The sequence below is a fragment of the Aethalodelphis obliquidens genome, unplaced genomic scaffold, assembly GCF_003676395.1.
Source record: "Aethalodelphis obliquidens isolate GAN/ISIS:26980383/991018 unplaced genomic scaffold, ASM367639v1 scaffold59, whole genome shotgun sequence".
Taxonomy (NCBI): domain Eukaryota; kingdom Metazoa; phylum Chordata; class Mammalia; order Artiodactyla; family Delphinidae; genus Aethalodelphis; species Aethalodelphis obliquidens.
In genome coordinates this window covers 10,587,515-10,614,936 of record NW_020838003.1, presented here as the reverse complement: position 1 = coordinate 10,614,936, position 27,422 = coordinate 10,587,515, and the positions used below count along the sequence as shown (strand labels likewise).

Below are 27,422 nucleotides of genomic sequence, written 5' to 3'. Positions count from 1 at the left end.
CGAACCCCGCCCTTGCTGATTACAGCCCCAGCTGCAGCAACAAAACGATGTTCCCAGAGGCTTCTCCTGGCTGGTCTGAGCTGCTGTCCTCTGCAGTTACCTTGCGTGTGGTAAGTATTTTTGCAATAATTTCAGTGCTGCAAACCTCTTGTCTTTCTCTTTCATCCTCTTTCAAAAGAAAAAAAAATTATTCTAAAAGTAACGAATTCCGGAGCCAGTAAAACGTTACCACGTAACTAACACAAGGCAGAATTGAATAATAGGTATTAATCATTTGTTTTGGTGAATTTTTGTTAAAACCCACGTCTGCAACATGTAATTGTCTTTTAAATTAAATTTGACAGTGGTGATTCATAAGAGCCTGTGTATATCATGACAGTTTCTTAAAAATGAAGGTACATTTTTTAAGAGAAAAAAATGTTCTTAGACATTGAAAGAAGAAATTATCGTATCATCATTAAGACTGGTGTCTTAATATTCTGTTTAAGCAGAATATTCTAAAATTCCTTCTAGAAACTTGTTTCATTTGTAGCTGGTTTCAAGATTTGCTGTTGGAATTACTTTTGCTAGTGTGGGGCAGGGGGACACGACGTCTGCTTCAGTCATTTTGAGGTTTATTATTATTTTATTGTCCGAAGTTAATTCTAAATGGCTCTGTTTTTATATAACAAAAACAATTTTTTGAGATCATCACAATCTGGCCACTTGTTGCCTGTCCTGATTTGTATTGTTGTTATTATGGGCACTATTACCAAGGCACATCTCAGTATTTTCACTGTTGAGGGAATGATTAGCTTTTCTCACTTGTATGATTTAAAGAAAAGAGAAAAAGAAGGTTTTTTTCTCCCTCTTACTTCCAGGTCCCTAAGGCAAACACATTTCTTAAAGATGGTGGATAAAGGGCATGTGCAGTTTGGGAGGTGTTATTTCTGACATCTAGATAGATGTACAGTCTAGAGATTGTTTTTGCGGTGCACGGGCCTCTCACTGTTGTGGCCTGTCCCGTTGCGGAGCACAGGCTCCGGACACGCAGGCTCAGCGGCCATGGCTCACGGGCCCAGCCATTCCGCAGCATGTGGGATCTTCCCGGACCGGGGCACGAGCCCGTGTCCCCTGCATCGGCAGGCGGACTCTCAACCACTGCGCCACCAGGGAAGCCCCAGTCTAGAGATTTTGAAATTGTGTGTATGGGACATAACAGTTTCTGTATTCATACATTTGTTCATTCATTTATTTTTTTTAAACATTCATTATTGAACCTTTACTCTGCTCCAGGCACTGTGTTAGGATAAAAAGATGAGTGGCTAGGACCCGTTGTGCTCAGACTCCAATAGAGGTGTGGGACCTGAAAACAACTGACCTTAAAATATAACCAGGACCAGACAGGCATCTTGAGAGGCCTTAAATACACTGAAAATGTGTGGTGTGCTACCCATCCACACCCCTCCATATGTAAAGAAGTCTGATGTGATTGTGATTATTTCCCTCAAAGTTTTCACTATTTTATTTCATTTTATTGCCCCAACTTTATTGGTGCCTTAAGGATGTGCTTAGTTTACCTCTTGCAAAGCAATCAACCCTAAGAACAACCCCAATGCACTTGAATGCATTAGCAAAATGCAGAGGAATCCAGGAGGACTGAGCAAGCACCATTGGTTAGCCATCAGTTTTATTGAGAAATTAGCACTTAATACTACTTTCAAACTCATTTGGGTTTTATGAGGATGGGCGGGGGAGGGGGGATGAAAATGGAGAAAAATGTGTGTGCTTTTAATGGCTGCCCCTGTTAGCGCATAGATCATGCTCCGGAAAAATACATCTGGAGGCTTTTGGGAGAAAAACATATTTTATAATTGAGTGCTTGTATAGGCTGCTGCTTTTTTCCTGAATTAAATTTAAGCATTTCATGGCCACCAGGTAATTGTATTTTTACTGAAGTTTTGAGATCCATTTATACTGACTAGAGCACTCACAAATGGTTTTGTTATCTTCTTAGAAAGTATTGGATGGGACTAGCTCAAGTTACAGATTACAGACACCACCAAAATTCACCATTCTGTAACTTCTGACCTTTGATTTTATGGCAAATGGCCAGCACTCTCTTAACCCTCTTTACTTCCACCACCAGTACAAGTTGTTGGCATTGGGTGGGATGGGGGGCTCTTCCTCCCCATCCCTCGCAAATAGTACAAAATCTAAAATTATTTAACAAAGTTGACTGTTTACCAAAAAAGTTTTCTAAAAAAATCAACTAAGTCCCTTCAAGATGTTTGTGCTGAAGTGGATGCAGCTATTAGCTGTCTTTTACCAGGTAAGTGATCTTCAACCCACATGATTCAAAGGACAGATGATTTCAATTCAAAACTGAGTTGCAGCAAGATGTAAAATACAGTCCTGTACATCATAGGTCTTCTAGGTTTGGTTTTTTTTTTTTTTTTTTTTTGCAGTACGTGGGCCTCTCACTGTTGTGGCCTCTCCCGTTGCGGAGCACAGGCTCCGGACGCGCAGCCTCAGCGGCCATGGCTCACGGGCCCAGCGGCACTGCGGCATGTGGGATCTTCCCAGACTGGGGCACGAGCCCGTGTCCCCTGCATCGGCAAGCGGGCTCTCAACCACTGCGCCACCAGGGAAGTCCTCTTCTAGTTTTTTTAACCAAGATATTAAATCTGAGACAGTTGCAGGATTGCTATACTGCTATGACCAGATACTAGATATGCCAGGCATGGGTAGAGCCAAGCCCTCTGCAAGTCCAGGAGCTGGTGATACCCTCTTCTCTTTTTGGGATTCCCCCCTGCTGAGCTCCTATTGAAGACAAAGTGTTCTAAGAAAGATGTGAAGAGAGAAACAGAATAAAGGCAAGATATGAGTCTGGGTAGATAAATAATTGCCTAAGTGAGGAATATGATTTTAGTTGAGAGTTTTCATAGCTGCATATGAATTGAGACTTCAGAGGTAACTCCAAGATTCATTCACTCAACCAATAATATTTCAACCTTTAATTCTGCAAACAGAAATAAACTATGGGATGAGCTGGAAGAACTCAGATTAAACTCTTTCTTGGAAAGACTCTTTCTGCTCCTTTATACCAACTCAAGAGTCATGGTAGAGGTGTTAACTAATTAGATAATAATTCTGAGCCAGAGCACAATGATTGGATCCCACTTCTAAAAGAGATAAATGCTTGCTCCCCAGTTATAACAGAAAGGGAAGCAGCCTTCTCTTCACTGTAGGATAAATGATTTTATTGCCACTTTTGGGTATGTTCATTAAAAGGTGTTCCTGCACACAAAAAAATTTTTGTTAGATTAAATGGAAGGATATAATCACAGATGTCAATAGTGGTTAACTTTGTATGCTGGATTTAATAGAAATTTTTTCTTTTGACACTTTTGTGATTTTTAGACATGTCTTCATTGATCATATTAATTGAGCTAAGTTTTTAAGATTATACACATTTGGGGTGAAAATTAAGTGGGAGGGGAAATTTGAAATTAGAGGGGAAATGTGTGTTTTATTTTTGTGTAAAAGACTTAAGCTCCATGGGCTTCCCTGGTGGCACAGTGGTTAGGAGGTCCACCTGCCAACATAGGGGACACGGGTTCGAGCCCTGGTCTGGGAAGATCCCACATGCCGCGGTGGGACTGAGCCGCTACGCCACATCTTCCGAAGCCTGCGCGCCTAGAGCCCGAGCTCCGCAACATGAGAAGCCACCACAATGAGAAGCCCGCGCACAACTCACAACAGAGTAGACCCTGCTCGCCGCAACTAGAGAAAGTCCACGCACAGCAACAAAGACCCAATGCAGCCAAAAATAAATAATAAATAAATAAATAAATTTATTAAAAAGAAGAAAAAAGGCTTAAGCTCCACCACTTCAGTACTCAAATCATCATTTTGGATAGACTTCCTTTAATAATTATAAAAATTTAATTCTCAACCCTCCCTGCACCTTGGAATCCCCTGGGAAGCATTAAAAATATCAGTGCCAAGGCCAGACCAATGGACCAGAATCAGAATGCAGCCAAGTAGTTGGTATTTTTAACAGGTCAACTCATAATCTAAGGTTCCATATTATAATTTTTCTGTCTTCACAGCATTGACCAGGAAGTTACATTACTTAGAATTAGACTCCACGGGCATTTTACTGCTCTCTTCTATTGTCAGAATGGGTGGGTTTTGGTAACATCTAATATGAAAGTTTTCCAGCTCTAGGGCGTAGAACTTGGGACTTTGATCAGTCATACAGTCAGATGTGATTCACTGGTGTGTGCACAAGATGTACTGCTTAACAAAACACCATCAGCTTGTTTTAAATGGATATTTAAATACCGGGGTTAGCCTGTGTCAGCCAAGTCTCCTTTCTAAGCTTCCCCACTGGTCACTTGCTAAAGCAGTTTTAGAATGGGTTTCTGAGAAAAACACAGACTTTTCTGCAGCCATGCCTTTGGCTTATCTCCGTGTTGAATTAGGATGGCTGTTAGCTCACCTCCATGCTACACTAGGATGGCCTTTTATTCAGGTACATGTCCTGGTTGCATCTTTTAATTTTTATAACAGTGCATTTGCCTTATACACCTTTCCTTCTGTGTACCTGTTGCTATGTATAATAAGCAACCCTAGTTGGGAATCTGAACTCAGTTTCTTGCCAGAGGCTTCTAATTAAACCTCACTTCTGCCCAAATCTTATCAAGCCCCAGCTGGTGAAAATACTATTCATGGAAGTTTATAAAAGAATATGCATCCATGTGTTTCACTGAACAATCTAAAAAATCTGATTTTTAATCTTGAATCATCCCAGATTATCAGAGGGGTAAATACTTAGATGGGATCATTTTAGCTTCTCGGTGATTGCTTTCAGTGATTCTACCCTAGCATTGTGCTGTAACCCTATATTAGGGTATAGGTTTGGGAAAGTCATTCTATTTATTTTAGAGATACTGATAAAGGCTTTAGCCACTGCATGTCACAAATAATCTCCTTTTTGAGGAGCTTGATGAGAAATTTCTCTAGGTCTCAATCTGTTTTCATTTTATGGACATGATCAATCTCCTAAATGTTTATGTTCCCTCTTTGCTTTGCCTGGTAGTGATCTCAGAGGGACAGCAGTCAGTGCTCCTGAAGAGAGATCTTAGTTCCCTGCCCAGGAATTGAACCTGGGTAGCCTGGATGGAAACCAGGAATCCTAACTGCTAGACCACCAGGGGCTAGAGGCTAGAAGCAAGGTGGCCCTAGCTCTTTCCCCTGTTTGAAAGCAAGAATGTTTCAAGGAGGCAAAAACTGTAAAAAACAGGTACGAAGTTTATTATTAGAGACACAGCATAACATGTGGCAGAGCACACAGAGAAACAGTTTACTTATTTAAGTCAGAAGCAAGGCAGAAATACATACCCAGAGAGAAAGGGTATGGGCATCCTCTCTAAAGAGGAGGAGGCAGTAAATCAGAAGCTACAGAAATACACACCTAGAGAGGAGTGCAGGCGTCCTGAATGAGAAAAGCAGTGAAGAGGTGATTTAAATCCCTTCTGTAGGACAGTCCTTCCTGGTCTTTGTTTACATTTGGCCAATTATCTTGCTTCTTCCTTCACACCTGACTGGTCCTAGGATGCTCCCCAACATGCGTGTGCAAATTTTTGTTAAGATGGATCCCACTGCAGAGGCCTGTGGGTGCATGTCCACACTTTTTATTGGGTGGTGCCACCTACCTTTTTGACCCCCAAGGAGCCTTCCTGCGCATGTGCAGAAAGGGAAGTTTTCCTGACCTCAGGAGTGGTCATCTTATCTCTTCGCTTCTCAGCAGAGCTCAGCTTCTGCCACTAGCTTTGTCCTTAGAGTGTCTGGGGGAGAACAAAGCTTCAATTTCACTCCGCGTGACAGACACCAGCTGTCCAGCCCAGGGACCCATCTGTCTCCTACCTCAGTAGGAATCTCAGAGTCTAATTTGCAGCCCATGTTGAACGCTGTACAGGAAACTTAGAGCAAGCACCAAATTTACTCCAAATTTACTTCCCTGATTTCTTCATTTTTGTATCTTGTTATGTATGTAAGCTTGTAAACTGCTCAAATCTTTTAAAAAAACAAGACAAGAGTATGAATCAGAATTTCTCAGCCTTGATACGATGGGGCCAAATAGTTCCTTGTTGGTGGGAATGGGGGGCATGGGGGAGGAGGAGGGAGGGGAGGCATCCTTGGCCTCTACCTACTAGATGCCAATAGCAGTTGTCCCCCCACCTCAAGCTGTGACAACCAAAATGTCACCAGACATTACCAAATGTCCCCTGTGGGCAAAATCACCCCCGATTGAAACCCACTGGTTTAAATGAATAAATAATCTGATATTGAACATGTAGGGGAGGAAAAGTTTTCCTCAACCCTCTTAGGATCCCTGGCTGGGTCTGAAAATTAAACTAAGACAGTTTGACAGGAGAAATGCCTACAAATTTTATTAAATTTTTACATATATACATGGGGACTTTCGTAAGAGAATTAAAGACCCAAAGAAGTGACCGAAGGGGAAACTTTCATACTTTTAGACAAAGAAAACAGTAAACTTGTGAAGAATTGACAAGACAAAGGGGTTTGTTCTAGGGGTACTAAATGGTGAAAAAGTAACAAGGTTTGTTTACTCTTTTTTTTTTTTAATTTATTCTTTATTTATTTATTTTTGGCTGCGTCGGGTCTTAGTTTCAGCAAGCGGGAACTTCATTGAGTCTCACGGGATCTTTCGTTGTGGTATGTGGGCTTCTCTCTAGTTGTGGCATGTAGGTTCCAGGGTGTGTGGGCTCAGTAGTTGTGGCGCGCAGGCTTAGTTGCCCCATGGCATGTGGGATCCTAGTTCCCTGACCAGGGATGGAACCTGCGTCCCCTGCATTGTAAGGCAGATTCTTTACCACTGGACCACCAGGAAAGTTCCAAGGTTTGTTTATTCTTGGCCCTAAATTCCATCTCTGGTGTTAAGGGTGTCTGCCTTCCTTCTGGTACAGGGAGGGTACCTTTCACATAAGAGACTTATCTCCTGCTTTCAGGGAAGACAGGTGAAGGGAGAGACCTTTCTGCTTTTGCCATTTTCTCAAACTCCTTCAGCTTAAGATATTCAATATGCCAAGATGCCACATTTTAGGGTAGCTGGTCCTGAACCCCATCAAGCACTTAGTAGTTTCTAGGCTTTGTGGAGGCCACTGTCTTTGGGAAAAACGATCATTGAAGCCCAGTGACCACCCTCAGAAAAACCAAAAAAAAAAAAAAAAAAAGGGAAAGAAAACTTAAGTTCTCAGAATGCACATAATTACAGATATCTCATATCCGAAGTTACTATAACTTTCTGTAGCTTTCTTAATAACTGTGGGAAGGAGGAAGTGAAGATACTATCATTGTCATTTACAGAAAAGGCACGGAGATAGCCAAGTATTGGTGCTATGGTTAGAGCCCAGTATCCTGACCCAAGTCCAGTGGGCTCTTCACCACACCACCAAAGTGTTAAGCAAGTTCAAAGGAGGGAGAGAGGCAAAGCCAACTTGGAGGATTTGGAATGGCTTCATGGAAGAGGTGGCATTTGAAATGAGATGTTGACAGGTCAATGGGGAAAGTGGAGGCAAGAATTCACAGCAGGAACAGTATAGATGGACAGTTTGCAGAGCAGTGAGGAATCTGACTGGATATGGGAAGGACATGGTCAGGGAAGGACTGGGAAAACAGGGTCAGTCAAGTTGTGAAGAGCTTCTGAGGGCAGGCTTACAGGGTTCGGGTGTGCAAGGCAGTCTTTTCCTAGAACCGTGTGTGCCCGACACCCCTTAACAAATTATAAGATCAAAGTAGAGAAGAAGCTTAATGAATTAGGTCCCCAGAGAGATTAGTGATGGTAGAATGACAATGGAAGCACATGTATCATGTTCTTCTTATCCCCTACCCTCTCCCCAAATTACACACTTTGGTGAGCCAAGTCCCCTTCACCTTCTTGATGAAGGTGGACTCACCTTCCAGGCCAAATGTAAACAAAGGCCAAATGTAAACAAACAAGGCCAAATGTAAACAAACTGGACTCTCCTGGTGTCCGAAAAGTTCCCAGTCTTGCACTATCAAAAATACAAGAGGGGGCTTCCCTGGTGGCGCAGTGGTTGGGAATCCGCCTGCCGATGCAGGGGACGCGGATTCGTGCCCCGGTGCAGGAAGATCCCACATGCCGCGGAGAGGCTGGGCCCATGAGCCATGGTCGCTGATCCTGCGCGTCCGGAGCCTGTGCTCCGCAACAGGAGAGGCCACAACAGTGAGAGGCCCACGTACCACAAAAAAAAAAAAAAATACAAGAGAGCTCCTAATTTAAGCATTATCAGGCATGAGCACCATTTTAACCATTAGGGAAAATGGTTTTGAGTGGCATTTTTTAAATAAAAGTAATTTAGTTTCCATTAGAAAATGCCCTACCTTCAATTATGCATAATCTTTTAAAATTTCCTTATAACTGAGAGTTTTCATTGTTTCGATGAAAATTTCAGAAATGACATAATCGGTGGTACATTAGGCAGAATGCTATTGGCATACAGACAATACCGAATTCTGTATGAGATCCAGATAATTGGCTCCAGGTGCAGACTTAGACCCAGGGACTAAAAGGCAGGCCTGCTGTAGAGTGTCTGGGTGCTGGAGAAGACCAAGAAAGGAGATTCCTTGATAGGTGCAGGATCTGAATGTTTCTGGGGGACAAGGCTGCAGGGGGTTGGAAGCCAGATACAGATGAGTGACTAATCTTCTTTCTTTACTCCCAGTCTATAGAAAAGAAGGGACCATTTCCTCAGCTGTGGCCTACATGGGGGCTTTCCTAGGTGGGGCAGGAAGCCCTCCTCCCACCCCCCAGTTAGTGACCAGAGGCTTTTTGTTTATAGAAATGATTTAGTTTAAATTAGGAAATGCCATACCTTCAACTCTACAAAATCATCTTTTAATTTCCTGATTCAGTTTGTATTGTTTTGGCTAAAATTTCAGAAATGACATTGTAGGGGAAGAAAAATAATTTTCCCTCTACCCTTCTATGTCCTCGGCCCCTGTAACAAAAGATAAAGAAGAGAAAATTCAAGATTAAAAATCAGAAGTTTATTAACACGTGTATCTCATATACATGGGAGGTACCCAGGGAAAACTGTAACTCTCACAGGTGTCTTAGAATTCAGGCTTAGGGACTTCCCTGGTGGTCCAGTGCGTAGGACTGCAAGCTCCCAATGCAGGGGGCCCAGGTTAGAGCCCTGGTTGGGGAACTAGATCCCATATGCCACAACTAAGACCAGGTGCAGCCAAAATAAATAAATAAATAAGAATTCAGGCTTAAATACCATCTTCAGATAAAGGCAAAAGAGAGAAGGTGGGGATAAGCCATTTATGGGGAGGTGGCTGGGTAAACAAGGGTAAGGTTTGTTATGCAGACAGTAACTCCACTGAAGAGTTTCTTGTGATTTAGAGTCATCCTTCTTTTCTTGGTAGGAGAGGGAGACACCCTTACAAATGGACATTTCCTTTATAAGTATAAATTTCCCTTAAAGGGTGACTTCTACTCTGTTTTCCAGTCTTCTCCTGTGTCTGCTGTTTCTCAAAATAATCAGCTCAAAATAACCGTTATCCTAACGAGGCATATTTGTGGATGGCATTTTCTGGTTTACAACATAACTGGTCTAGTGTGACACGGAGGCTGCAGAATTCTGCTTGAGACACACAGGAGCTGGAGGAAAGGAGTGGGTCATTCCCTGCTCCAGATGCAGACTCAGACCTGGGACTAGAAGACAGGCCTGCTGTGGCATGTAGATGCTGCAGAAGCTCAAAATGATCAAAAGCACACCTTTCTCAGTTGGCTTTATTTTACTTTCTTGTTCCAGAAGTGGGTTGCATATAACCCATGGAATTATCTGGTAGGAAGCTGAAAGCCAGAAGGAGGTGGACAGAGAAAGGAGGGGATGGAAATCGAGGGAATGAAGAGCCCTGGGAAGCCCAAGTGAGTGATAGGCAGTGGTCTCGCCCGATGCCATCAGGATAGCTCAGACTGGCTGAGAGAAATAGAGCCCACGCAGGACCCGGGCTAGTCAATGAAACTCCTTCCACAAGACAGAAGCCTTGGTAGAATGGAAGAGCTCTGACTTTGGCTTTAGCTCGTCTGGCTTTGAACCAGCCTGAGTTGCTTAAGTTTTCCTGGTATCAGATTTCAAAATAGAAGGCGAGATGGTTATAAGGCTAGAATCCAACAGCTTTAAGATTGCCAAACATGGAAACTGGCAATAGCAACTGCTCAAGAAATTTCAGTTTTCCTTCCTCTATTCATGAATAAACAATTGTGTTTTCCCAAAGGAAATGCTCTTAAAAGAATTTAGATAGAAATCAAATAAATCACTGCCGCCATTAGTATGCTTTGGGACCCAATGGGGGAGGGGGTGGAGAGAAGAGCAACCTTGGAAAGTCTGCTGTTTTCGCCTCCTCCCCCTCTTCCCATTCCTGGAAACGCAGGGAGCAGTAACTGCCCCACATTGGTATTACCTCATACCAAAATCATTCCCTCAATGTTCCAGATAAAATACAGGATGCCCAGTTAAATTTGAATTTCAAATAAAGAATGAATAATTTTTTAGTATATCTCAAATAATGCTTGGGACATAATTATTCAAATTTAACTGAATATCCTGTATTTTTTCCCTAAATGCAGCAACTCTATTTAATCATTTAACCATAATTTCTGTTTTTCTCAATTTTAAACCTAGGTGCCTGCTTCCCAGATTCTTTAGCAATCTTTAAGTAAAAAATAGTGGCATTAGCAGGTATTGGCTAGGATGTGGAGCAACTGGAACTCTCATACATTACTGATGGGAGTGTAAATTGGTACCACCACTTTGGAATACTGTTTGGCACTATCTATGAACCCTAGGACCCAGCAATTCCACTCCTAGATATCGACACAACAGAGATACATACATAGTTCACCTAAAGTTATGTACAAGAATGTTATAGCAGCACTGTACTATTGATAATAGTCCAGACTGGAAATAATACAATGGTAGCACAGATAAATAAATTGTGGTATATCTATACAATGGAATATTATACAGCAATGAGAATGAATGAATTCTTGCAGCACACAACACGGTTGAATCTCACAATCATAATTTTGAGCAAAAGACGCCAGGAATAGAAGAATAAATAATGTATATAATTCAATAAATATGTCTCAAACACAGGCAAAATGATCCTCTGGTGTTAGAAGAAAGGGTAGAGGTTGCCTCTGGGTGGAGGGTTAGACTGCCTTTGAGAGTAAGGAGGGCTTCTGGGGTTCTGTAAGTTTCTAGTTCTTGAATCAGGTTGTGGTTACAAGAATTGTTCACTTGGTGAAAATTCATCAATCATGTTTACAATTTCTATACTGTATATATAGTGCATTTCAATTAAAAGTTTATTTAAAGAAGAAAAGAAGAATAGAACTGGGGAGATTAAATTGTCAACATAGGAACAATAAGTAGAAGGAAGAGAGAAGAGGCAAGTTTGGGGGCAGTGGGGTACCCGGCAGGACTTGCCACACAGAAGAGGCATTTCAGGGGCTTCCCTGGTGGCGCAGTGGTTGAGAACCTGCGTGCTAATGCAGGGGACACGGGTTCGAGCCCTGGTCTGGGAGGATCCCACATGCCGCGGAGCAACTAGGCCCGTGAGCCACAACTACTGAGCCTGCACGTCTGGAGCCTGCGCTCCGCAAGAGGAGAGGCCCGCGCACCGCGATGAAGAGTGGCCCCTGCTCGCCACAACTAGAGAAAGCCCTCGCACAGAAACGAAGACCCGACACAGCAAAAATTAATTAATTAATTGATAAAAAAAAAAAAAAGAAGAGGCATTTCAGACAGGAAGTGAACAAATCTATGGGGGCACAGGATTCCTGTTCTGATCTCTGAGTTCCAGCACTTGCACTTTGAACATTTTTTTTAACTCAAAAGCGATGTGTAAGGTTTCATTCGTCACCAGGACAGCTCGTCGGGCCTGCTGCAGACACGACATCTGTATCTGCTAGGAAACTACACTAGACAGCCTTCAGAATCCCTCCCGATGCTCTTGTTTCATGATGTTGTTAATGTTCTCTAAACCACAGTTTCTCACCTCAGCCCAGTTCACATTTGGTGATGGAAAATTCTTCCCTAAAAAAAAAACCCTGTGCTTTTCAGGATGTTTAGAAATATCCTTGGCCTCTACCCACTAGGTAGTCCTCACCTATAGTTGTAACAACCCAAAATGTCTCCAGACATTGCCAAATGTCCCCTGGGAGTTGCAGTAATCTCTGGTTGAGAACCAGTTCTCTACACATGTATTGTGAACCCTTGGACAAGCTTTTATTGACTGGTTTCAAGATATTAAAAATACATAACACACATACAGACATACGTACGGACATAAAAAGAAAGAGGTTAGTCACAAACTGTCTAGCTTCCGGTAGTCCCAAAAATTTGTATGAGAAGGGACGTTCTAGGAGAATGCTTACCTTTTATTCCTGAACAAGGCTTGCTCATTTCTGCTGGCCAAGATTTATAGTCCCTGATTGGTAGAGTTCAATGGAAAGAAGAATAAAGGCTTTGGAGCTCAGAACTGAATTCAAATCCCAGCCCTGCCACTTTGTCACTCTGAACATGTGGCTATTTTCTGTTTCTTTCCCTTTCTTCTGTAGCCTTGTGGGAGAACTACCCACATCTTACAATTCCTAGGGGTGTAAAGGAGGTATGGGGTGGGAGGAGTACTGTGTTTCCCTCCAGAGCCAAGTACTACTCTCTTATTTAACTAACATTCATGAAGTACTTACCCTCTGCCAAGAATCACTCAAAGAACTTTTCAAATATTAATTCATTTAATCCTCATGACAACTTTGTAAGTTGGATACTGTTAACATCCCATTTCACAGATGAGGAAACTGAGGCACAGAGAGGTGAAGTAACTCGCCCAAGGCCATGTAACTAGTCACTGGGAGAGCTGGAGCCTAAGGCCAGAGTCCATGACCTAACCACTCGATCATGCTGCTCGGTCCACTTTCTTATCTTCTGGTTCCTACAACATCTCCTGTGAGGTGCTTGCCATATCTTTTCCCTGGAGAGACTAAGAAGAGGATGTGGGACGAACACTAAGTCTTTGAGACAAGCCTCATTTTCTCATCTACAAAGAGGTTGGCCTGGCGATCATGATCTTTCCTTGGCCTTGGCACTTGACCACTTTGCCTCAGTTTTCTTGTCTGCATTAAAAAGGGTCTTATCACCCTTAATTCCCTGAGTGCGCTGGCCTGCTGTGAATATTAAATAGAGACCAAGGTTCAGTAGAGATCAAACATGAAAAGCATAGCACTCTATGCGAGTGTAAGCCATTGTGATACTGGCAACGCATCACATGCAGATTTTTTCCATCAGCTTTCACTGGCACCTGTCTCCCATGTATACGGTGATTTGCAGATTTCAAAATGTCTTCACATACATGATCTTATTTGAGCCTCCCCAGTACTAGCAGTGACTACGATTCAAGCCTTCTGATTCCTAACGCATTGTCGTTAGCCTTGGGGTGCTGGGCTCTCAGGCGCTTTTCCGTACCATTAAATCAGGCATAGACCCTGCTACTTGGCAACATTTAGTTTAAAACAGACACAGTGGTGCATATGTCAGGTCATTGACACACAGGAAACACGGTGTTTAATAGACATAATTCGATCACATTAATACGACAACTCAAAGAAGAAGGTCACATTATACTCATTTTAAAGATGTTAAAACTGAGGCTCAGAGAAGTTAATTTGTCCAAGGACACACAGAGGGTGGAAAATGTCTGCTGCAGGTGTGGGAAGGAGACCTTGAGGTACAGCCGTGCATTTCTATCCCTACACTCCGACCCTGCTTCTTGCTCCCAAAAGCTAATGTCTTTACTGTTCTTTATGCGTTCCACCCTCTTTCTTTCCCCTCTGCATTTCCTCACATTTTTTCCCCTGCCTCGAATGTCTACTATCTATGCTTAGACAAGAATCCCATGCCCTCCAATCAGCCTTCTCCAACTTCACCAGAACGAATGATAATTCTACTTCTGTTACTTTGGAAAAAAACATAAAACACAAAACTTGTTCCCAGATCACATGTTTGGACTTCTCCAGCTCAGGGCCCTGAGTCAGATGCTTATTTTACACCTCCCACAGGGTCAAAGAGATTCACAGAACAGACTTGTTTTGTGAAATTAAATACCACCACTTCCTCTTTGAATTGTACTTGTCCATCCGGTGCTATGTAAGTGTCTCTGCAGTTTTAGGTCTTTAATTTCACTACTAGAGATTCCCACCTCATGAGTTCTCTTCTTAGTTTCTCCTCCTTATTCAAAGTTCTGATACCCCCCTCTGGTTTTGTAACTATACCCAATACCAAAATGAAGCCAGGCTTGCTGGATAAAAAGACTTTGAATGAATCATCCTTTTCTCTTCTTGTCCCCTTTTTTTTTTTTTTTTTTTATTTATTTATTTATTTATTTATTTTTTTTAACATCTTTATTGGAGTATAATTGCTTTACAATGGTATGTTAGTTTCAGCTTCACAACAAAATGAATCAGTTATATATATACATATATTCCCATATCTCTTCCCGCTTGCGTCTCCCTCCCTCCCACCCTCCCTATCCCACCCCTCCAGGCGGTCACAAAGCACCTTTTGATTTGGTTCTCAGAGGAATAATTGTCTGGGAAAGGAGTCAAACAAATATGATTTAGAGTTAAAGCAGTCAGATTAGGCAATAATACAGCTGGTCCCCTTCACCACTCTTACTTTTTATTAACCCTTCTCCCTTAAGAAGCACTTGGGCACTTATTAAACATACAGATTCCTCAATCCCTTTCCAGACGTATTAGATTAAATCCAAATTTCTAGGGATGTATCATTCTTAAAAACGCCCTCAAGTGATTCTTACACTAAAGTTTAAAACAATAAAAGGAAAATTTGTCAGTTATAAGCAAGTTTTCTATTGTATTTAAATAAGTTATATCACAAATGTTAGCTAACAATATGACAGTGGTTTTCTAAGACGGAATATCTATAAACAAACCAGTGGACACTAACTGCTATGTAGAATAGTTTAATTCATAAAGACTCCGTTATAATGAGAAATACAAAACACATCTATACAAAACCTGAAAAGTTTGTGTCTTACCCCAGCACAAATTTACATTCACTCTATTAGACAAGGGAATACTATCCATTCTGATGACTGTTAACCACCACCTCTCTGCTAATTCATTCTTTCAACAATGTTCTACTGCATATCTGCTGTGTGCCAGGCACTGTTGTAAGACTCCCTGGTCAGTCCTTTATTACTTTAGCTTGTCAGTTAATAGTCTGCACCACCACATAGCAATATATTTTCCTGCATTATCAGCAAAGCCATCATTGCCCTCCTAGTCAGTCAGAAAGGAGAAAGACCTTCTAATTCTAGTTAAATATTTATCTACACCTTGCAGTTTCAAACATGATTCTTCGTGTGATTTGACCATAATTATATAGCCTTCTCAATCTGGGTGGTTTTCTCTTTGTGTCATAAAGCGAGTTCTTGATAATAAATATTTGAGGCACCTTTCTAAGGCAGTTCAAAGTGTTTTGGTATTTGTTATTCCATAAACTTTGACTTGGTGGGGAGTTGGTTGTTGGTGGGAATCAACTGATAATAGTCAGGGATCTCAGAGTAGACAAATGAGTCAGCAAGAAATGCAGAGCAAGGTGAAGAGCTTAGAAGACTGATTAGGAAGGACTGAGGAAGAGTGATATGACATATACACTGTGGTCTCCAGAACTGGCTGTATCAGAATCACCTCTTGAAATTTTTACACACCCAGGGTCCACCCCAGGCTGCTGAATCAGAATCAAGTATCTGCATTTTTAACCAAGCACTAGGGATTGGGAAGCCTTGTGGTAGAACCTTTGACTGGGGTCTTTCCTGAGAACATAGTGGAGGAATATTGAAGGAGCAAAAGCTGAGAGATAATAGGGGTGGGGGGATGCCCTGTAACTAGTCAAGGGAAGTGTTGAAAGTGACCAGGGACCAAGACTACAGAGCACAGCATTATGGTTAGATTCGAAATAAGAAAGGAGAAATGTCTAACATTAGTCAGTAGTGAAATCATTTTAGTGAATCATTTTAGTGAAGTCACTAGTGAAATTATTTTAGTGAAGACATTTTCTCTCTTGAGAGTTCTGACGGGGTAGCAGCTCACAAGACTGAGCTTGATCGCTGGATGAAATATGAGAAGTATAGGCACCACTTTGTTTGGGGGACACTTATTTCCTACTGGTTTTGCAACCACTGGGTTTTTCTGTGGGACTTGAAGCCTCTTTTTTCAGAGATACCTTCACAAAGGGAAATTAATCTTTTTCCAAGTAAACTTTAGCTACCAGGACACCACTAATAAGCAGTTAATGCTGACATTAGCTAGAAGCATCTGTTTTAATAATAATTTTATGCAGATGTAAAGAACTTTATCTCACAGAGTTCTCTTACAGAGCAACTAAGATAATGTCTGTGGAATAGCTTTGTAAAAATTGATTATAATTACTATTAAATAGAAACACTTCAAATGCAAAATAGGCATTGTTCAGGATGGTTGTCTTGAAAATTGCTGATGAAAAGAGAGATTGGTGAAAGGAGAAAAAGGAAAAAAACAAAACAAAACACACAACCAGACAACCTGAGAATGGAATCCTCATCCCCTCTCCTTTATGTTGTTTTTCTTTCCCTTATGTTTTTAATTCTCAAATATTGGCAATAGTCTGGAAATGTTACGCTAAGTTAGCTGAATGTGACTAACCCTAAGCAGGAGGGGTGCAATGAAATGTCTTCTGAATTGGTATCTACGTTATATCCAATACAGTTAGGTGTTGAATACTGTTTTGGTTTTGTTTTCACAGGCAGTACCTTTTTGAACTTAGTCTTAAAAATGAATCCAGTTGTTTTGCAGCCAAGATATGGCGCAGGAGGTGCGACGGTTAGTGACTGGCAAACCGGCGTGTTTGACTGCTGTGATGACGTGGGGATTTGTAAGTGCACATGGTCGTTGCTTTCTCCTGGGCTACAGTTGTGCAGTTGCTGACATAACAAAAATTGTTTGCTTATCCTCTCAAGGGATCCATGTTTTATTCTAGAACTCAGAGGTCACAAGGTGGAACCACTGGGCAGATTTTGCCACAGGATGTGTTTTGTTTGTCCTGTATATAATGACCCCTCTTGCTGTATTAATTTTAAAATAGTAGGAACCATATAAAAATCAGAGCCCACATAAAAATCTAACTTTCCAATCTAGATTTCCAGCTTCTCTTAAAAATTTGGAAAATCTGAAAAGAGGATTCCTCATCCTCAACTGGCAGAAGTCAGTTGCTACCGAGTATTAGCTAAACCCATTCAAAGGGACCATCACTCTACAGTTTGCCATATTTATGTCCACCATCTGCTATTGGCTATTTTGTGGGTTTTTTCCAACTATTTTACTCATTCATTTTTACTTGCCTGTCCTTGAGTTTGTGATTCTTGTCCAGATCAATCACCTCTTTTTATATTTTTCACCTCTTTAGTATCCCTGTGTTCTTGATGTGTTTCTCCAGTCTTCTCTTTACCTCTTCCTTTCCCTACAGTGGTGAGTCTGTGTTTCTGGTTTTCAGTATTCATGTGACTCTTGTGACTGTTCCATTTCAGGAAGCTTTCAGTTTAATTCCTTCACACTACCCAACACACTTTTGTGTAAGACAATTTCCTTGTTTCAGAGTCTATTGCCGAAAGAGTTGCAGACATTCTCTGTGTGGCTGGTCTTTCCACTGTCTTGAAAAACAGCCTCTTTTCTTTGTATATGATGGAAGTTCCAAGTTCAGTGGAGATAGCCTTTTGCTTAAAGCCATCAATCAAAAAACAAGAGCTTTCTTATCTCATGTAGGATACAGTCATATCAAAACTCTACTCTAGAACTTTTCAAAATAGACTTGTACTCAGCATGTTTGCGAACAGTTTCCTGTTTGTTGCTATTTCCTTAGGCCCTTTTTTGTCTTATACAGACTCTTTAAAGTGAAATTTCAGTATGCTTTTTAAGCTTTTGATGCCTATACGCCTTAACTTTTACTTGCTTCAATCCTCATAACAATAATAGGCCTCTACTCTTTGCCAGAACAACCATCTAGAATCTGTTTCCTACTGCTCTACTCATTTTTCCAATTATTTCTTCACTCCATGTTTTCTGACCCTAAACACCCTCCCACAGTTTTCAGAGGGTTTCTCAGACCCCCTGACGCCACAAACTTCCTATTCAAGGATGATCCAAATGTAAACAAGGGTAGGGAAGAAATAATTTGGACGTGCTCAGATCGGCAAGGCAGGAGATTTTGCAATTAAATCTGACCTGGCATATGACAAGTCAATTTTCCCCACCTCCAGGAGTGTAGGGTCCAGAAGCAAGACATAAAGAGCCAGGGGACCCCAGTGTTTTCTCTGAATGTCCATTAAGGCCATTTCCTGAGTGAGCATCTTTTTGAAAGCGGTGTGATTAAGTCAAACTCACGATGACCCTGACTGATTCCTCTGTGTGATTTCACCCTGCCCTCAGGCCTCTGTGGGACTTTCTTGCCCCTGTGCCTTTCATGTCAGATTGCCTCTGACATGGACGAATGCTGCCTGTGTGGAGCAAGTGTCGCCATGAGGACCATGTATCGGACCCGATACGGCATCCCGGTGAGTCACCCACGTCCACTGTGAAATAGTTACCCAGACAGGACAGGCCGAGGGCCTTCCTTCAGTCTGACTGGATCTCCATGATTGCCCCCCTCACCATCATGATTTGACCCTAGTCTTTTCTCCACTACCATCCTAAATTTTTTAAGTGATTTACAAAGACCATGTGGCTATCTATCCTTTGGAATATATTCATAATAAAATCTTTTATTGATCCAATAGATATGTCTCTGAAAAAGTCGCTGGCGGCGAGCAGGTGAGGGATGGAGGTCAGCACAGAGTCCTTAATCTCTCCTGGCTTTACTCAGAGTCAGACAGAGGACCCTGCAGGGTGGGTGACAGTTGCTTAGAAAGCATTGGGTAAAAAAAGGGTGTATGATAGCTCCCCTCAGAGCTGGCACATTGGTGAGACAGTTACCTCACTGGTAACTCATATGCCAGTGTTCATTCATTCAAAAGGGATTATTGAGCATCTAGAACGTTGTTAGGTCATAAGCTGAAGTTCACTCATTCAACAGGGATTTATTGAGCACATAGAACACGCAAAGTACTATTACAGATATTAAAGACACATCAGTGAATAAAGGAAATCAAAATCGCTGTCTTCATGGAGCTTACATTCTTTTTTTTTTTGAGATTTTTATTTAACATAATTTCAGACTTAAAGTTGCAAAGATGGTACAAAGACTTCCTGAATATGCTTCACCCAGATTCCCCAAATATTAAAAATTTGCCACATTTTCTTTATTTTTTTCTCTTTCCTCCATCTATCTATGTATCTATTCTATTTTTTTCTGAATCATTTGAGAGCAAGTTATAAACGTGATACCCTGTTATCTCTATTTCAGTGTGTATTTCTGAAAAACAAGGACATCCTCTTACATTACCACAGTGCAATTATCAAAACCAGGAATTTAACATTGATACAATACTATTAGGTAATCTATGGATATTATTTAAGCTTTACCAATTATCCCAATAATTTTCTTTAGATGAAAAGAAAGTCAATCTGGAAGCAAACATTGTATTCAGTTGTCATGCCTCTTTAGTCTTCTACAATATGGAAGAGTTTCTCAGTCTTTGTCTTTTTTTTTTTTAATGAATACAGATCAGTTATTTTGTAGACTATCCCTCCGTTTGGCTTGTCAAATGTTTCCTTATGATTAGACTTAGGTTACACACTTTTGGCAGAAACTCCACAGAAGTGATGCTATGTTTGCTTTGCATCACATCAGGAAGCAAGTGACATCAATTTATCTCATTAGGCGTGATGTTAACTTTGATTCCTTGGTTAAGATAGCATCTGTCAAGATTCTCCATCACAACGTTGCTATTTTCCCCTTTATAATGGATAAGGACTTTGTAGAGAGATGTAAATATCCTGTTCCTCATCAAACCCTCACCCATCAAAGATTCTTGCCGCATCAATTACTACTATGATGGTTATCAATGGTAGAGCTCAGACACTAATGGAACAAGATAGCTGCAATATAACTAAGTAAGAGTATAATCTATAGGATGGCGATAAGTGCAACAGAGAAAAATAAAGCAAGGAAGAGAGGGCTTCCCTGGTGGTGCAGTGGTTGAGAGCCCGCCTGCCGATACAGGGGACACGGTTTTGTGCCCCGGTCCGGGAAGATCCCACATGCCGCGGAGCGGCTGGGCCGGTGAGCCATGGCCGCTGAGCCTGCGCGTCCGGAGCCTGTGCCCCGCAACGGGAGAGAACACAACAGTGAGAGGCCCGTGTAGCGCACAAAAAAAAAAAAAAAAAAAAAAGCAAGGAAGAGGAATAGAGTGTTGAAAGGTTCTAATTTTGAATAGAGTTATCAGGAAAGACCTCAGTAAGAAAGTAAACACCTAAAAGGATGAGAGGATGACTCATCTGGGGAAAGTCCAGGCAGAGGAAATAGCTAGAGCCAAGGTCCTGAAGTAGAGCTTACCTGGAATGTTCCAGACACAGCAAGCAGCCAGAGAGGCAGAAATAGTTTGGGGGGTGGGGGGAGGGAGACGGGAGCGTGGAGAGATAATACAAGATGACATCAGAGCATTAGCAAGAGTTAGACCTTCTAGGGCCTTGGAGACCATTATAAGAACTTTAGCTTTTATTCTAAGTGAGCCGGAAAGCCATTAAAATGCTTTTAAACAAAGAAGTGACAGGACGGATTTGTGTTCCTGAAAACTTAGCCTCTGCCCCTCTCATTGTGACCGAGAACAAGTTATTCGTCTTACTAAGCTTTGGCTCCCTCACTGATAAAATGGTAAGAATAATACCTCCCCCAAGGTGGCATAGTAAGAGTCACATAAGATCATGCATGGAAAGGACTTAGCACAGGGCCTGGCAGGTAACTGTTGTTATCTTTGTTCTTAGCTCAGCTGTCTTCTCCGCGCAGGCTACATTCCTCCTGTGGGCTTGCCCAGCTGCCTGTCTCTCAGCACTCCCTGCAGCTCTCATTTATGCCACTCATTTATGCCACTCTCATTTATGCCAGCATAACTTAACACAGGGGTTCTTAACTTTGTGGCTGTCCCATAAAGTTCCCAAAACTGTACACTAAGTGTTGGGTGTATGTAGTTGTGTACATGGGTGTGAGGGTGAGATTCTCAAAGTGGCCCGACCATAATGGCGTAGAGGAAGGGGTGCTTAGCTGGATTCTGGAGATAAAGGTTCTGGGAACAGCTCAGCAAGTAGCTAACTTTTGGACTCTCTGAGAAGTCATTTGTCAGCATCAGTTTTCTCATCTGTCGTGAGAAAGTTGTGCAAGATGATTTCTAAGGTCGCTTCTAGGGTCTGGGATTCTATGCTATAATAAATTTCCTTGGTATACATTAAATAAGTGTATTTATAGACAACGTATCTCTCTTCTTCTTCCTTAGAACAGACTTCAAAAATGGCTAGTAAATCCTAGGACTGATTTATATAATTCAGGTTCTTTGCTTTGTTTCCCGTTTGCATCTATGCAAACTTTTATAGGGCTGCTCCAATACAGCCTCTCTGAACTGCCCCTCCCTTCATGGACACAGTCAAGACAGCATCCCTTTGGCTAGGGCCACAACCTCTGTAGCAGAGGAGAAAGAAAAAAAACAACCACTGATTGAACGCCTAGGTGCTGGGACACTACCTTAACATATATGTGCTCATTTACTACTTACAAACTCTTTATGGTGCAGGGATTGTTATCTCCACTTTATAGATATGAAAACCAAGAATGAGAAAGGCTTAAGGTCACAGAACATGTAAATGCTGAAATTCGGGCTCAAGCTTATTCTGACTTGGAGTCAGGTCTGGTCTTTCCCACTTGACCACCTTGTCTTCCCAAATTGAAGTGTATTCAGCCATGTACCACAATTCATTTGTTTATTTCCTCAACGATTCTGTAAACAAGACTTCTTTTTTTAACAGCTTCCAAAAAAAGTGAAGCACCAGTCCCCTTTCCCAAACAGAGTGATGAATGCAAAATCTTTGCTTCAGGCACCCACTTCCCAAGAAGCTGCTCTGGTCAAGGCGTTTATGTCCCTTATTAACTTCAGCATGGTATAAACCTGTAGTTCATTTCCTCTCATTTGAAAAAGGAATGTTTTTTTCTTTTCTATATTCTCTGTATTTGTATTATGAAACAGACTTAGAAATAGGGTGTGTTTTCTAAAGGTTTCCCTAGGTCTCTTAGCAAATAATAGTGGGACTTTTTTCCCCCTAAAAACTTCCTGAGGTAAAAGACAGACACAGACATGCTGGAACAGAAAAGTGGTTACATCCTTGTTGAATATTTTCTTCCTTGTAGCATATAATATGTATTCAGTAAGTGTTGGTTTAATGAAGGTTTAAAAGATAAAAAGAATAAAAATAAACAATGAACTAAAGAATGAAAAAAACAAGTACTTTGAGGAAGGGTCAGAGGATTTGGATGCTTTATCAGGGAAAAAGAGAAGGCCAAGAGACTGAATTTTCTTCAAGCTGAATATCCATTCCTCCATCTGATGAAGGTCACATCATTAGAAGATTTCTAACATTGTTATCTAGTTGTCCACTCTTTGTCCCACATGCTTCCTCTGTTAGATGAACATCAAAATCACTGTAGCAAAGAAAAAAAATTTTATGAAAAATAAATCACTTATAATCTCACCATTTAGGAGCTCCCAATCCTTATAAACTAAATCTACTATAGATCTCTCTCTCTCTCTCTTTCTCTCTGTCCCTGCTCATACTGTAAATTGGGAGTTGTATTAAATTCAACATTTTAAAGAATAAATGCTATCCAAAATTGGAGTTCAAAATTATTTCAATCAGTCAAGACACACAGTCATAGAATCTGGTTGTCAGACTAGAACCCTCAGATCACTCGGTGCCGACTACACAGGGCAGGAGTCCCTTCAAGGGCATCTCTACCCAAGGGCATTAAGACCCAACTAGACCTACCATGGAGAGGGCCCTCAAAACTTTGCAAAAGGCTTCCCTGGTGGCGCAGTGGTTAAGAATCCGCCTGCCAATGCAGGGGATACGGGTTTGAGCCCTGGTACGGGAAGATCCCACATGCCGCAGACCAACTAAGCCCGTGCGCCACAACTACTGAGCCTGCTCTCTAGAGCCCATGAGCCACAACTACTGAGTCTGTGCACCTAGAGCCCATGCTCTGTAACGAGAGAAGCCACCGCAATGAGAAGCCCACACACCACAATGAAGAGTAGCCCCTGCTCATTGCAACTAGAGAAAGCCTGTGCACAGCAATGAAGACCCAATGCAGCCAGAAATAAATATAATAAATAAATAAATTTATAAAAAAAAAAACTTTGCAAAGCAGCCCATTCTACGAATGAATAGTGGCTTTTCCAGACACTATTCATTCTCTTCTTTCTTCTTTTTCCCGTACTTTATATATCCCTCCCTCACTATGGACTTCCTCCCTTGCAGAATAGCATGAGGGACGTCAATAGAAATGGCTAGAGGGATACAAGGTAAAGCTTCGTCTGGCACTATACTCATAACCAATTGGAAAAATTGGTGCATTACACAACTGGCTTTAAAGGGAACTATTCCACATTAATAAAAATAATACATAAACCAAAAGTTTTCTTAAAAAGAAAAAAAAGAGACAACAGATGATAGACAACTGGGGCTGTAATTGTAACCTGCAGATCATTTGAAATGGTATGTTATTATGAAAAGGGCACTGGCTCGAGAAGAGAAAGACCAATCACTGCCACTAATTTCTGTGATCTTAGCAAGTCAGTTAACTTCACTTGGTCATCAGAAAAGTAGGGATAACGTCACAGAATTCTCATGATAAACAAGTGACATAAAATGTATGTTTTAAAGAGGTATGAAAAGTTAAACAAATGCAAGGAATTGTATGACTGTATTTATAGGCTACATGTTGATCCGTTTGTTTTTTAACAGGGGTCTATTTGTAATGATTACCTATGTCTGGCATGTTTTCCTTTTTGCACCCTTTGTCAACTCAAGCGAGATATTGAAAAAAGAAGAGCAATGAATGCTTTGTAAAAGATGTACGGTAAGTTGGTGGGAATTCTTTGATTTGTGAGTATCAAAACAAATTCTCAAGGACATCTTTGATTCCTTTGGTACTCTGTCTCACCGATACATGAGATATCCATTACCAAATTGGGGGGTAAATGACTTTCAATGGCCAGCCTACACCAATCAGTTGGGAGTCAGCTTCCCAGAGCCTGGGTAGAGAGGGCTAACCCCGATTGGATGGGAAAGAATTCTGTGATTTGTTAGGATGTCTGCCACATGTAGAGTGGCCGTGTGATGTACCAAATAAACATACCACATCTCATCCATAACTATCTTAACTACATCATGATTTAAGGTAGTAGAGACACGTGTACGACAGAACATTCATTTCCCTAAGCCTAGATCACAGGTTCACTGCTGTCAACAGTAACCCATTGAGATGTTACACTAAGTGTGACTGTGTAATATATCTAGTTATATGTTCTTGTCAACTCCACAATATTGAAATAATAATTCATTCTCCAAAGTGGTAGAAAGCTATCTCAGTCTCTATAAATTAAGTGTGGACAGTTTACCCAGTTATCCAAAAGGCCCAAAGTTCCCGTTTAGGAAGAAAAGTACTGACTTTTTGGTGGCAGTATGGTCAAAGTTGGGCAGCTACTCATTTACCTAGTTTCCTAAGCTCTCCTGGTCACATTTTTCCACCTTTTTGTGTGTGTGTGTGCGGTACGCGGGCCTCTCACTGCTGTGGCCTCTCCCGTTGCCAAGCACAGGCTCCTGACGCGCAGGCTCAGTGGCCATGGCTCACAGGCCCAGCCTCTCCACGGCATGTGGGATCCTCCCAGACCAGGGCAAGAACCCCTGTCCCCTGCATTGGCAGGTGGACTCTCAACCACTGCGCCACCAGGGCAGCCCCTGGTCACATTTTTAATCCTCTCAGTTCTTCCTATTTTTCTCAGGCCAGAGAGCAATGGCTTACTCAGTCCTGCCTTTCCATCACTTACTGCCAATCCCATTGAATTTGTTATCAAAGTTTTATTTTCATCTGGAAATAGCTATTGTCTACAAAGTCTTATCTCCCAAAGTCTTCAAAAGTGTTTGGTCAGGATGGTGCCTTCATGAGTATGACTGGTTGGCACTGGCACAGTCTGTCTCCCTCTTACTTATTTTGCCCACATGCAGCACCAAATGATGTCCTCTTCATGAACAACTTAGCTCATTTCATGTTGCATTTTAGTACCATTTTATTTTGTTATTATTATTTTTTATAAATTTGTTTATTTTATTTACTTATTTTTGGCCGTGTTGGGTCTTCGCTGCTGCACGCGGGCTTTTCTCTAGTTGCGGTGAGCGGGGGCTACTCTTCGTTGCGATGCGCGGGCTTCTCATTGCGGTGGCTTCTCTTGTTGTGGAGCACAGGCTCTAGGCATGCGGGCTTCAGTAGTTGCGGCACGCGGGCTTCAGTAGTGTGGCACGTGGACTCAGTAGTTGTGGCTCACGGGCTCTAGAGCACAGGCTCAGTAGTTGTGGTGCACAGGCTTAGTTGCTCCCCAGCATGTGGGATCGTCCTGGACCAGGGATCGAACCCGTGTCCCCTGAATTGGCAGGCTGATTCTCAACCACTGCTCCACCAGGGAAGCCCCTAGTACCATTTTAGTATCCTAGTATTTGTCTTCTGATTGCTTTCTTCAATGACTGATGTGCTTTACTCATTTACAAGCAGAGTCAAGATGGTGAGTTTTCTTATTCTTTTTCCTCCTTGTACCCTACATCCTGAGAATTGGCTGTTGTTTCTCTTCCCTAGCACTGATGTTTCTTTAAAGCCCTTTGTTACCAATGTGGCTCAGAATTTTGCCAAAGTAGCCCTAGTCCCCTACTTAGAATGTGGCAGTTTACTGGTCTAGTCATCCAGTTAATGAAAAAAATTGTTTTGGGGTCTCTGCCTTTAGGAGTCTCTTACCTTAGCATGTTTGGTGAGTCATTGCCATTTGGTAAGAGGGGTTAGCTCTGGCAATCTACAGAGCATTCTGTTGGTTTTCCCAACCACCTAGCAATGGTGCCTGATGCATAGTAGGCACTTAATAACTAATGTGGATGAGTAAATAAATGCAACTTTCAAGCAAGGAAGCATAATGAGGCTCTAACCTAGAAGACTCATCTGAATCTTAAGTAGTGCTTATGACTCCTCCAAGTAGGCTGTACTGAACCAGGGGCCATTATTTGGTATAGATTTTAAATATGCAGCAATTTGGCAGTAGGGTAGCAGTGGAATGAAAGTTTTGATACTTGGAACAAGATAATGTAAAGATGGAATTGATAAGTCCTAATTCATTCATCGATTTAGTCTTTCCTTTTCTTTTTCTGATTTCTACAGGTCAAATTCACTAGTAGTGAAAGAAAATGCTGGAATGAAATACTGCATCTATTCAGTGCTATCTCACCTCAAGCCTTAAGAAACTAATTCAGCTAATCATATGGTTTCAAATGGCTTCAAAACATTTTTAATTTTTGGTTTATTTTGAAATATATTTCCACTGCTGTTCTCTGAGATGAATGCCATTAAAAAATTCATTTCCTCAACAATTCTTGTGTCTTTAAATACTGCTTCATGGAAAATTACAATATGCTTCTTTTAAAAATGAGCCCAAGCTTGTCAAAATGTCAAAGTTGAATGATGGGTTCGTAGAGATTCTTCATTCTACTTTTCTACCTTTACGTAAGTTTGAAAATGTCCAGAATAAGAAGTTTTTTAAATGTTGTCAATTAAAAGGCTTCTGTTATTTTGGATTTTCCCTGCACTGGGAGACCAGGTGTTACCCTGCACGGCCCTTCACCCCAGGAAAGTGTGGTTTCCTCCCTCAGGGAGCCTGAATGTCTTTTGGCACGTCTTCACAGCCCCATAAAGTAAATCTACTCCAGGAGTTAATTGCCTAGCAATGAAGAATTTACTGTAGATTTTATACACAAAGGGAGGATTTCTGTCATAAGCCATGTAGCAAACCACCTAATTAACATTCCCACCACCCATCTCTGTCCTCCCCAAAGTCATCCCCTGCAGCAAGCCAGCCACAGGGACACCACATACCTTTATTTTTCCTTTTTTTCTAGGTTAACTTGGAATTTTATTACATTTTTTTAATTGAGATATAATTGACATATAATATTGCACTCATTTTAGGTGTACAACATAATGATTTTATATATGTATATATTGCAAAATGACCACCACAAT

The 27,422-nt window shown here is 41.5% G+C and overlaps 1 protein-coding gene across 1 annotated transcript; it reads left to right on the top strand.

Moving 5' to 3' along the window:
* On the top strand, nucleotides 1-26,764 carry LOC113609936 (placenta-specific gene 8 protein-like). The gene is made up of 5 exons (XM_027087650.1): nucleotides 1-110; nucleotides 16,914-17,042; nucleotides 18,593-18,717; nucleotides 24,110-24,224; nucleotides 26,565-26,764. Exons 2-4 carry the CDS (start codon nucleotides 16,943-16,945, stop codon nucleotides 24,212-24,214), a joined length of 330 nt encoding a protein of 109 aa, XP_026943451.1. The 5' UTR covers nucleotides 1-110; nucleotides 16,914-16,942; the 3' UTR covers nucleotides 24,215-24,224; nucleotides 26,565-26,764.
* The last annotated feature ends 658 nt before the right edge of the window (nucleotides 26,765-27,422 follow it).

Coding starts and splice junctions, on each gene's coding strand:
- LOC113609936 (XM_027087650.1), top strand. CDS start 16,943: ATGAATCCAGTTGTTTTGCAGCCAAGATATGGCGCAGGAGGTGCGACG. Junction 17,043..18,592: donor CTGTGATGACGTGGGGATTT/GTAAGTGCACAT, acceptor CCCTGCCCTCAG/GCCTCTGTGGGACTTTCTTG. Junction 18,718..24,109: donor GGACCCGATACGGCATCCCG/GTGAGTCACCCA, acceptor GTTTTTTAACAG/GGGTCTATTTGTAATGATTA.